This window comes from Cibotium barometz, chromosome 9, assembly GCF_041138505.1.
Source record: "Cibotium barometz isolate CiBa-2024 chromosome 9, ASM4113850v1, whole genome shotgun sequence".
NCBI lineage: Eukaryota > Viridiplantae > Streptophyta > Polypodiopsida > Cyatheales > Cibotiaceae > Cibotium > Cibotium barometz.
The window spans coordinates 32,834,874-32,847,128 of NC_141054.1; the positions used below are offsets into that span (position 1 = coordinate 32,834,874).

Genomic DNA, 12,255 nt, shown 5'->3' on the forward strand with positions numbered 1-12,255 from the left:
AGGCATGTGGAGGGATGTCAAGAAGTTTGTTATGGAGTGTCCTTCATGTCAAAGAAACAAGGATAGCCATCAACTACCTGGTGGTTTACTTCATCCTTTACCCATTCCAGATGGGAATGAGACTCATATGGATTTCATTATGGGTCTTCCCAAGACTAAGCATGGGTGGGATCAAATATTTGTGGTGGTTGATCGGTTTACCAAATCAGCCCATTTTATTTCTTCCAAGGTCACATATGGAGCATCTCAAATTGCTAAACAATTCATAGAGCATGCATTCAAGTTACATGGGTTGCCACTCAACATAGTGTGTAATAGAGACACCAAGTTCATGGAAAATTTTTGGAGATCTTTATATGAGAACATGGGCACACAAATCACTCCATCTATAGCCTATCATCCTCAAATGGAAGGGCAAACTGAGTGTACTAACAAATGGCTTGAAGTGTACTTGATACACTATTGTCATGATCTATTGTCATGATATACAAGCAATGAATGGTTACATCTTACTGAATTTTGTCATAATTTAAGCAAGCATTTGAGCACTGGGATGTCTTATTTTAAGGCTCTTTATGGTTATCAAGTTCATACGCCATCCATAGCTTTTCAAGAGGAAAAGGTGGTTAATCCTTTAGCCACAGATGAATTGAAAAGGATGAGACAGCTTCTTCAACTTTGCAAGGACAACATGAAGAAGGCTTAAGATGTCGTGAAGGTTAATGCGGATGAGCATAGACCAATGTGAAGTTTCAATCAAGAGGGTGAAATGTGTTGTTGAAGCTTCCAAAGAGCTCTCATAACATTCTCAAAAGCTCCACCAACCCAAAGTTTGCTCATAGATATTATGGGCCATATTTGGTGCTCAAGAAGGTTGGTGACTTGGCCTACAAGCTTGATTTGCCCGCTTCTACAAGAATTTCATGTATCCAATCTAAAGAAATTTGTGGGGCCTATACCTTAAGTGATGGAGGAGCTTCCACCCATGGATGAAGAAGGGGAGATCATATATGAGCCGGAGAGGATTGTTGGGAGAAGAATAAGAGAATTGAGGAATAGGAGCATTGAAGAATTCCTCATTAAATGGAAGCACTTAACCTTGGATGAGGCTACATGGCAACCCCTTTCTTACGTGCAACAACACGGTTTATCTATGGAGGGTTTTTCTTGACCATGTGGCATGCTTTTCTTTGTATTTACAAGGGTTTTATGAGGAAGTATACATGTTGAATTTTTTGGATTGATTGCAGAAGTTCATTTAAAGGCTTCTTCTCTTTACTATTGGACTTCAATGGTCATCATGAGGAGTGTATACATCGAGGAGAATGTTGGCTACTTGATCGATGCATTTGCAGCCTATTATGAGCTCATTACGATCCTCTCCATTGATGTATATCGGAGGATGTATCCAAGTGTGCATAGAGCAGATTTTGAGGAGAAAATATTTGGGGAAGGGATGGTTTGTAATAAAGTAGGAACTTTAGTTAGGGCATGGGCATGGGCTCAACTATAAAAGGGGCTCATGGATCTTCATTTGTACCTTTTGATACTTTTGATCATATGACTCTTGGAATGTACATTGGAGCCTAGAGCTACCATACATTGGCTTATAGAAGGCTATTTTCATCCTTTGGGGAAAGGCTAAATCACTTAGGTATTGTATATGATTTCTTGCTAATTGCATGTTAATCAGCATAATGATTTATCCCAAATCTTAGCTTATGGTCACTCCATTTCACATCTTTATTAGAAATCAATTAAATTTATTGTTTACACAAGAATGCAATAATAATTTCATTTTTCATATAAAAAATTTACAATATGTCACATCATGCTTGCACAAGGTTTAAAGCCAAGGGATCCTAAAGAAGAAAGTTTTCAAAGCACGATTCTAGTGGAAGGATACTCAACCACATACTAGATTTGTGATTAAACTTTCTTATAACACATGAACCTATTTTGATAACATGCCCTAATTTTTAGCAAACATGTCCAAAGAATTAGGAATCTACTTCATCTTTTAACATTCACATTGTCACTACTAACATCATAGAGAATGCTTTTTTTCTTTGAAACCTATCACATAAACATGTTTACAACTAATATGGATCATGTACTCATGGGCATTGTGGTGGGTTGGTTAAGGGAGAGAATGCCATGAAATAAAAGGCCCCAAGTTCATGTACTCAGCATTGTGGTGGGTTGGTTAAGGGAGAATGCCAGGAATAAAAAGGTCGTGGGTTCAATCCCTGCCCCCACCATAGGATTGGTTTTAAAAAAAGTTATTGGGTTCATGTACTCACATGCATTATGGTGGGTTGGTTAAGGGAGAATGGGTTCAAAAAAAGTTATTGGGTTCATGTACTCACATGCATTATGGTGGGTTGGTTAAGGGAGAATGCTAGAAATAAAAACATCCTAGGTTCAATCCCTTCCCCACCACACCCGCAAGAGCTGTAAAGACTATATGGCATTTTCTTCAGTACCCTCTCTTGCAACACTTGTAGGCTAAACACATTAAACTAATATGGATCATGTGATGACTAGCACACAGTCGTGTTATAATCAATATGAATCATGTTATAATTAACACATAGGTGTGTTACAATTAATATGGATGGGCGAGAGATGTTCTCTTTTAATGAAAATTTGATTCGCACAGCTTGTGTAGCCTTCTCTTACAACACTTTGACTATGCACTTTGCCACTACTCAATTCCTTTCGTCCTAATCAATATTTATGGTTTATCTCAAAAAAATACCATTCAAGTGCAAAGCACCATTATCGATAAATGTGTATGGTTCATATCAATGGATAAAATTTTGGAAATTCAATCATAATTGTAAACAAGTGGCTATTTTGAAGCACAAAAGGGAGAAGTGCAAAGCACCATCATTGACAAGTGTGCATGGTTCATATAAATGGACAAAATCTTGGAATTCAATCATAATTGTAAACAAGATGGTTATTTTGAAGCTCCTTGTTCTCCTAGTTAAGTTCTTTCAACAGAATTTGTTATTCAAAGAGATGGAATTGACACATTTTAGTGAAGACTAATTACACTTTTTAAAAAGAGGGTTGAGGCCTTATACACACAATGTGCAATGGAACTTGTTGATGCATGGGGATAACTTGCCAACTCCCTACCCACACCACCAGCGCATGTGGAAAGGACTTGATTTCATCAAACCATGATTCCACTGTGGATTGATAAGTAATAACACCATTTTCCCATGCTATAGTTAAGAGCAAATGAAGGTGTCAGTACTAGTCACGCAACTTGGAGAGGGAGAAATGAAACCATGCTGATTTTGGCACGGTTTCGTTTTCCCTTTTGAAACTTGGCCATCTACATAAGCAACACCTCATCCTAAATAGGCATAGTTTCATTTTCCTTGGCCTTCTACGGAAGCGATATAGCATGGGAACACAACCTATGGTGAGGTCATTAATGTCTGGTCTAAGGAATGAGGCAATTAACATAGACGTTGGAAAGGCCTCTAATACAGCTTTACACTTTGCATTATGTTCAAAAGAGTTCATTATTTTTTGTGTGAAATATAGCCCCATGTTATACTATAGAATATACATACATACATACATACAAAATAATAATACAATCAGGCAAAGAGAGGAGGGTTTCTCTTAGACTAATTTTCGGTAATCAATATCCGTCCTACCCTAATCGTGTGGCTACGACCGTAAAGAGCAGGAATCATAACTTAATTAGCACTTAATGAAGGTCTAGCACCAGAGTAGCTGTTGCTCCCACTGTCAGAAATAAACTTTTTTCTCTAACCAGTGAAAAAAAGGATGACCTTGAATTCCAACCGATTTTTATTGGAAAAATACATAAATAAATAGGTTTTATGACTAAAACTTCGAAAATTTGAACCTTTAAATTCAAAAGCTAAGTAAAATTATAACCGGTTTTTCTCAATTTCAGCCGTGAAAATTACACTAATGGACGGTTTTTTTCTGACACTGCTTGCTCAGTCCATGGCATACCTAATTACAGGCGTGAGATTTGAAGGGGAATTCTTTCGGCTGGAATCTCTTCTGCCATGACTGGCTGAAATAACGACAGGTCGCTGTACTGCTTCATGAATCGTCTCCGGCACTCTTCGGCTGCCGTTAGGCCGGTCGAAAATGCGCCATGAACTGTCCCTGGATAGTTCAAACTCGTCGCTTCGCCTGCAAAAAATAGATTCTCCACCGGGATGCGGATGCGCTCATACAATTCCGGCGGCTTCCCGACAGCGCAGTAGCTGTAGGATCCCAAGGAGTTTACATCTGATCCCCAATGTGAGATAAGGTATTTTAGCTGCAGCAGGATATGGTTTTCTCATTAGATGATCTGCTTCTTACTGTCTTTTGTTTACTAGCTTCTAATCTAGTAGACTTAGGAATAATACAAGTGTGCCAAGGGGACCTCAGTGCTCAAATCTGAATCCTTCAGAAGGCATCAAAGCCCTTCAAGTGAATGCCTCTTACAAAATAGGGTTGCAAAAGAAGGCCACAGAGGGCCACTATTTTGAAAATTTACACATAAACACACATAATAACCCAGTTTATATGGCCTTCAAATTGAAGGTTAGGGTAGGCCTTCAAATTTCAGCCCTGCAAAGGGGTGTGCAAGTGTGTTTTAGGAACCCATGTGTAGAAAATAAAGAAAAACAAAACCATATACACGAAGAAACCGAACTCAGATAGAATGATTGAATTATTAGCAGGCTCGGAAGTATTACCGGCTCACATGCATTGGGCAGAATCTTCTTGAGCTGCATCACTGCAAATCTGGCAGCCACCTCATCCGGCATTTTCTCTATGTCGTCGGCAAGACGCCCAGCCGGCATGTACACAAGTACAGGATGACCTGTGGCCTTGTGCAGATTGAGAAAATAGCTGCAACCATAAGATGTGGCAGCTACAATGCCCAAAAACTCCACATTTGGCCAGAACACATTCTTGAAATGTAGGGCAATTTTGTTCTCTTTGCCAACACCCATGTCGCTCAATGCTGCCTCTTTCCACTCTGGCAATCTTGGCTCGAACTTTATCAAGTTTGCCTTCAAAACACCCAGGGGTGCACAGATGATGGCTGCATCTGCATTGAAAACTTTCCCATCTGCCGTTACCACTTCAACCCCATAGAAGTGTCGGCACACCTTTGTGACTCTGCTCAAAAGACAGAAAGCCATGCATGTCATACTAAGATCACACTTACTGCGTGTAGACACTAGTGATCTTACTCATTACTAATGATGTTTCATATCAAAGGGTGTGGTGTTGTTGAACCTGTGATTAAGACGTATGTCAAGGCCTTGTGCAAGTGCAAGTACCACAGGTGCATATCCTTTCACCATCAGCCCGTGTCCACCTTCAAGAAGGCCCTCCTAACATTTCAACCCAAAAACGCTCATGTAACTGCTTCTCTGTCCAAAAAGCTCGAAGATCTGGAAGAAAATGAACACATCCACAATGCCACATCCACATACCTCATCCCAAAAGCGCACAGATATGCTATCTGCATCAGCAGCAAACCAGCCCTCCATCCTACACAGGTACCATTGCATCACCTTCTGAGCAAGACCTTGCAACCTGCCATGTATGTATACAACAGATCCAACATTACATCCTACATAACCACTAGTCTAAACAAGAACTACAAACAAAAAAGGAAGTGAAAGGCCCTCTTTTGCTTTACCTAAGCTCACCTCAAATCCTGCCGTCTGTTGAGGACAATCGAAAATGCTCTCATTATTGAAAAGTCCTCATTAAATTCAGTCTGCAGTTTCCTTGTCTGCAATTGTCTACAGGTGAGATTTTACTGCAAACAGGATGGTTTTCTTGATCAAATCACGGCAGCTTTTTTACCTCTTCCAGAAGACTTTCAAAAGCTTTCCCGACTTCAGTAACCAGTGCCGGTGGCACTTGTTGCCCATCAGTGTCAAACAAAGCATAGCTGCAGCCAGAAAATAAGATATGCTATGAGGATGTGCTGCTTTTATGATGGACAATATACCCATGCACATGTACATATGCATACATGCATGCACCCACCCCCCCCCCCCCCCCCCCGGCGCGCCCCCGGCACCCAGACAATAAAAGCACACACACCTGCACGAGCCGACACACAAACGCTCATATGCACAAGCACGCCAACACACACACACACATAAACATTGTTGCATGTGCATATACATGTATACTCATGGAAAGTTCATGTTTTTTCCTTAACTTGACCAACACAAAACATGTGATTTTTAACTTCACGAGAGTCCATTCCCACAGCTTCAAACAATCAGTGCCATTATATATATAGGGTAGACACAGTGTGTAAATCACTTCTTACGGCATCCCCATCATGTGTCACTAACACACAAGAGTAGGTGCAGGCTTTATGTATAAGATATAAACAACCTTAGTGAACAAATCTTCATATTGAGTTTCTATAACTTCTTGGAGATTAAGGGGAATGATGAAGAGTAGCGCCAACTGAGAGCAAAGCTTAATTGCATGACCATGCTCATGCCCATGCACACACATGGATATATATGCTGACACATGTAAGACAAGACTCATCTTGCAGCTGGTGAAATGCTGTGCTAACCTGCAAGCTGCTTCAGCTTTGCTACAAACGACTTTTTAAAGCTCCTAAAAGTTTGTTACAAGTGAAGAATGCATGCCTCTCCAAATCATGATCATAGAGAACGGAGTTGTCACCGCTTGTCTTGTACAGGGGTAGACGCAGTCGTCCTATTAAGGGTGCCAATGGGTTCTCTGCACACGCTCCATGCAACCTGCAATGAGAGCATACTCTGTGAGACTTTAGGTGGTTATTTGTAGATCACACACTCTCCTTCAAATCACATTATATTTTGGAAAGTTTGACAGTAAATTTGATAAGGAAGAGACTACCATGATGCCCCCATATCAATAGGAAATCCTAAATCATAATTCGTGTAGATACGCCCGCCAATTCGATCACGTGACTCAAGAACAGTGACCTAAAACCCAAGCAAATTATGAAGTCAGAAGGCTTCTTGAATTGAAAGACTCAAAAACTGATTAAATCACGTATGTTAATTGATCAATGCCTTGGAATTATATCATTGAAATTCCCTAGAAGAAAGCATAAAACCTTGAAGGCAGCATTGTGGAGTGCTCGTGCCGCGGCTAGGCCAGCAATTCCGCTGCCCACAACAATTGCAGAGGGAGGGGTGTCTCCTGCATTTCGGATGGCTGCCCATTCAATATGAAAAGATTAGTACACCATCTCAAGTCTATAATATATGCTCCCATAACTCATCTATTGAGTGACTGCATCCAAGAAAAAGTCAGAAAACAGCTTACAAAACATATGGATTATGATGTATTTAAGCCAAAAACACAAACAAACATGTGGATTAATTTTAATCAAAGCAACAAAACGTGTGGATTATGATTGTTTAACACATAACAAAGCATGTGGATTACAGCCAAATAACACATAACAGAACATGTGGATTCTGATGCATCAAAACCTGCTAACACATAACAAAAACATGTGGATTAAAGTCAGTTTCACTAAATAGGACATGTGGATTATGGTAATCAAAGCAAATTAACACATAACACCAACATAATTGCAACATTTCTTTTGAAATAAAAGAAAATGTATTTTGTGAGATTCAGCTATGGCATTTTTTTGCTCACCGGGTTCAATGGAGAGCGACGGTTTCTCCGACGGCAATGTAGATGGCGCCATGATGACAGTAGGGTTGCAGATATGATGCAAAGGGGTTATCTGGGCAGATTTTGAGGTTAAAATTGAGGTGTTTTCTACACTTCCAATGGTTCATGCAGAGGTTAACGAGAAGGGAAGTGAAAGGGAGGGACTGTGTCTTTGGCATACGTTTAGCTGATACCCAGCGTTATAGTAAAAGTTTAGCTGGTTCTACAGTGATGTCTACGGCTGCAAAAAAGGTAGACAGAAGCTTGGATTATGAATCACACAGTTTTCCAACTGTGCAGATTTTTAACCAATGGCCTCACAATTGCACTTTAAAGGATCAATCTCCTGCCTTCAGATAATCAAACCCTATGGGCGTAAATCGCACTCTTAAGGATCAATCTCCTTAAAAAGCTTTAAATTGTTGAGCCCAATTACCCCAAACTGGGATCAAAGGACTGAAATCTCTTGTGAAACTTGCAAATATTAAGCCTAATTGCCCAAAAATGCACTTTTAGTGATATTAATTGCAAATATTAAGCCTAATTGCCCAAAAATGCACTTTTAGTGATATAATGGTGGTTTGGAATGACCCAAAAGTTGGCCAATACCTTTTCTGGTTCAAACAGATTGAGGTGTTTTAACAATGGCCGAAATTCCTCTTCTGATTCAGACAATATGGAATATTTTCGGACAGGTCTCTGCGCAGAGTGGGGTCGTGAAAATGATACCCGCACTGTATAAAGGAATCCTTATTGGGCAATTCTTTACCCAATTCTGTAAATCTGCTTCAGGCAATTGATATTGGGCGAATTTCTTTCTTCTTCTTTTTTCGTGAAAGCAGTACCCAAATCCTCCAAAAGATTAAATACACAGAGCCCAAATTCTGTGTGTTAAATCGATGCGACCGACCAAATGAAAAAAGAAGGCAAAAACAGGGCAACCACGGGCTGGCGAGGGCTCGGGAATCGAGGGATCGAATTCGGAAAACGATCAGATTGAACGCATTATCGAAACCCACTTTCGAAAACGATGGGGAACACAGTTTTCGCCCAAGCAGGGAAAGCTCGAAATGGATGAGCTATGGAGTGGGGGTTGCTTTCTCTCTCTCTCTCTCTCACTGGTGCCACAGACAAACAGAAGAAAGTTAAGTGGGGCACGGGAGAATCGTTTGCGAAATGGCCCCTCTTCAACTTAAAGCAAAAAGGCGTGATTTGAATCGAAGAAGCGATCTCTCTTTGTTCTCTCTGTCTCTGGCTATGGCTGCCACTCTCTCTCTAGCTCCCTCATTCTCTCTCTAGTTTGGCCCCTTCAATTTACCCACGTGCCAAGCTATTTGTCTGGCACGTGCTAGAGCGTGATTGGTTTCAAACCCGTCCGTTTTCCCCCACGCAACTACCGCACGCTTTATTGTCCGGACTTTTCCAACTGCTACACGTGCAATGTCCCCAAAATAAAAAAATAAAAAAATAAAAAAACCACCTTGATTCCATCATTTTCATTAATCAAATTTTTCAAAACCTTGACCCGTATTCTCAACATTTCAAGGCAAGCAAAGCTTTCAAGCCTTGACTAGAGACCTAACCTCTACCTAAAATTTGGAAATAAGCCTTCACGAAACCAACCTACCCCCACACCTTAATACCTCTCACATTAACTCTCAGAGGTCGAGGCTCGTTGCACACATACCTGCTCTCCTGCCCATCATCGATTGCCCACGTAATGGGCAAGAATGCCTTAACAAGCGATTACACAATCAAGTCATGGGCTTTGCATATCTCTGCTTGGCAAAGAATGTCTTAACAAGTGATTACACACTCAAATTCAAGTAAAAACCACAGGGCCTTTTACCAAGTATGAAAGAGAGTTGCTTGAAATCTGCAACTATTGGTGGAATCATACCCCCCTATCACTTGCTCAACCAAATGTACTAGTCCATCAGAAGGTGCAAGATGGGCATGCATTTGCATTTGACCTAGCCATTAAAGACATGGATAGTGCCCATTGGCGTCATGTAATGACTACCCACATGCACTACACATGTTTGAGTGATTTTCAACATTTTTGCAAAACACCCAGCGGGTTATTGGCTCTGAGGAAAAAAATTGGAAGTGATCAAGGATAGCTTGAAGACAAAGGCATTTGGGAAACAAGAGCATGCATGGGGAGAAATCTTGTTGTAGCAAGCCATTACTATATCACTTTACCAATGAATCCAATCTTGATATAATGGGCAATTATATCACTTTACCAATGAATCCAATCTTGATATAATGGGCAATTATTAAAAAGATTTCCAAAAAATGTCCCATTACTAATGGTTGAAGGTGGCGCTTCAAACTTGACCCATCAAGTCATCAGACCAAGCACATGCTCGATTTTTGAAGTGCACTCTTATGCACCCTCAGGTATCCATGCATGGCAATCAAGACACACACCTCTTTCGTTAGGTAAACCGCACCTCTGTTAGCCTCAACTAATCCCCTTATGGATCAATTTACTAAAGTGGACCAGCAATTTCAGAATTGGCAAAAGCGAATGTATGAATGTTGACTTGGCCCAATAAACTATGGTGTGAAAAGAGCCCCTAATGGGAATTTCAAATGGTTTCATATGAAATTAACCAATACCTTTTCATGGTTGTGATCATGTATGGTTGAAAAGGATCCCTTCAAGGAGTGGTTGCATCAAGCAATAAGCCCAAGCACGTGCATGATTTTTCAAACACATTGTTATGCACCCTGCAATGTCCATGCCCATGCTCGTGATCTCATGCACCCTATCATGTATGGTTGAAAAGGATCCCTTCAAGGAGTGGTTGCATCAAGCAATAAGCCCAAGCACGTGCATGATTTTTCAAACACATTGTTATGCACCCTGCAATGTCCATGCCCATGCTCATGATCTCATGCACCCTATTTGATGCAGTAGTTAAAATATTGTCTAAACACGTGAAGCCATGTAGCTTTTGAAATTGATGTTATGGCATAGGTTACTAGGTACACCAAGAAAGTGTTAACATATGTTTGCACAACATAGGGTATATCACTATTCATCATAACTCATAAATCAGTATCACAACCAAATAGATTTCCAAGACATGTACAGCCTTTTACATAGTTAAATTATAAGGAAAATTCAACCTCCACAAAAAGGTGTGTCATTATGCCATTAATAAACATGTGCTTAATGATGGTTATACCCTTCATGTATCTACGCATGCACACTTTTGTACTTGGATGTATGTAATTTTGCATGAACATACCATGATCCCCTAGTGAAGGCATGTGTGAATTTGTGAAAGTCTCTACTTAATCGTCTTATATACGAAAGTCCTCTCCTCCTTTCACTCATTTGTGAAAAAGCATACACTTGCATGCACACATCTCTGCTTAACCATCTTATATGAAACTCATTTCCTCTTTTTAAGAAGCAATCCAATCTTTGCATAATCATGCATACTTCATAAATTTTTTTGAATAAAAACTATTAAGAGCCAGCCACTTGGATCTTTTTTAAATCAATTTGAGTACCACCAACCATGATGATGTGGCCAAGTTATAACAATTCTTATTCGAAAATTTTGCACCTACTCAACTTTATATGAAACAATTTCCTCCTTTGAAACTCTTTGTCTACCCATCAGTAGTAGCTACCATACTCTTCTTCAAGCATAATTCACTACCTCTACTCACTATCATCCTCTATTGGTGGATAAGGTCCCATCCTAGACAAAATATTTACTCATTCAAAGTTCAAGCTTGCTTCTTGAAGTTATGGCCAAAAAATTAATTTGTTTCTTTTCACACACACACACACACACACACACACACACACACACACACACACACACACACACACACACACACACACATAGGGTGCCCTCCTAGTCTAAAAGACACTCGAAAAGACATGAAGCTTTTTTGTCATTTGACCATCCCAATAACATGAATCATATTTTTTTACACAATTTAAACCTAGGCATGGGTGATTTACACAAGGCCAACATGTAAAATAGTATCATCAATTTTGTTATAACAAGATAATTTTCTTCAAATAGCGCTTTTACACAATTTAACCTAGACACAGGTGATTTACACAGGGCCAACATGTAAAATAGTATCATCAAACTTTAGCTATATATAAGTTTCAATGTCTCATGAAGTGATTGATTGTATCATCAAGTATGAAGATTAGGTTGAACAAGTCTATCGCACCCTTTTACAAATCATTCAAATGTAAATAGTCTTCTTGGTCTCATATACCATTAAATTGGGTAGGGTTTTCTTGGTCTCTACATAAGAATGTAAAAGGGCACTTGGTTAAAATTTATATTTAAAAGCAACATGTCCATTTGTCCCCTAGATTAAAACTTGAGAATCATTACATAAATTGCCTTAAACTAGTTATTATTCTAGAACTGTGAATCCTTGAAACTTAGCATTATAGCTACCTAATGGGTGTTGCAAAAGAAAAGTAGGAACAAGTTGTATAAGTAAAGTGGTATTTTTAATGTAGGGGTTCATAAAAAGTAATTTTAT

General features: G+C 39.6%; 1 protein-coding gene across 2 annotated transcripts; it reads right to left on the bottom strand.

The window, feature by feature from the left end:
• Positions 1–3,880: 3,880 nt before the first annotated feature.
• On the bottom strand, positions 3,881–8,837 carry LOC147635488 (polyamine oxidase 2-like). Of its 2 annotated transcripts, XM_086802777.1 has the most exons (11): positions 8,326–8,822; positions 7,699–7,957; positions 7,145–7,245; positions 6,922–7,010; positions 6,690–6,803; positions 5,878–5,965; positions 5,718–5,803; positions 5,499–5,601; positions 5,299–5,396; positions 4,749–5,178; positions 3,881–4,324 (listed from the first exon to the last, which is right to left on the bottom strand). In XM_086802777.1, exons 2-11 carry the CDS (start codon positions 7,748–7,750, stop codon positions 4,013–4,015), a joined length of 1,473 nt encoding a protein of 490 aa, XP_086658903.1. In that variant the 5' UTR covers positions 7,751–7,957; positions 8,326–8,822; the 3' UTR covers positions 3,881–4,012. The 2 variants fall into 2 exon arrangements, with proteins under 2 accessions (XP_086658903.1, XP_086658902.1); XM_086802776.1 differs by having other exon boundaries at positions 7,699–8,837.
• Positions 8,838–12,255: the final 3,418 nt, after the last annotated feature.

Excerpts from the sequence above, each read along its gene's own strand:
- LOC147635488 (XM_086802776.1), bottom strand. The coding sequence starts at position 7,750 with ATGGCGCCATCTACATTGCCGTCGGAGAAACCGTCGCTCTCCATTGAA. Across the intron at positions 7,011-7,144 it reads TCCACAATGCTGCCTTCAAG|GTCACTGTTCTTGAGTCACG; the intron begins GTTTTATGCTTT and ends CTTGGGTTTTAG. Across the intron at positions 5,966-6,689 it reads TATGATCATGATTTGGAGAG|CTATGCTTTGTTTGACACTG; the intron begins GCATGCATTCTT and ends TTCTGGCTGCAG.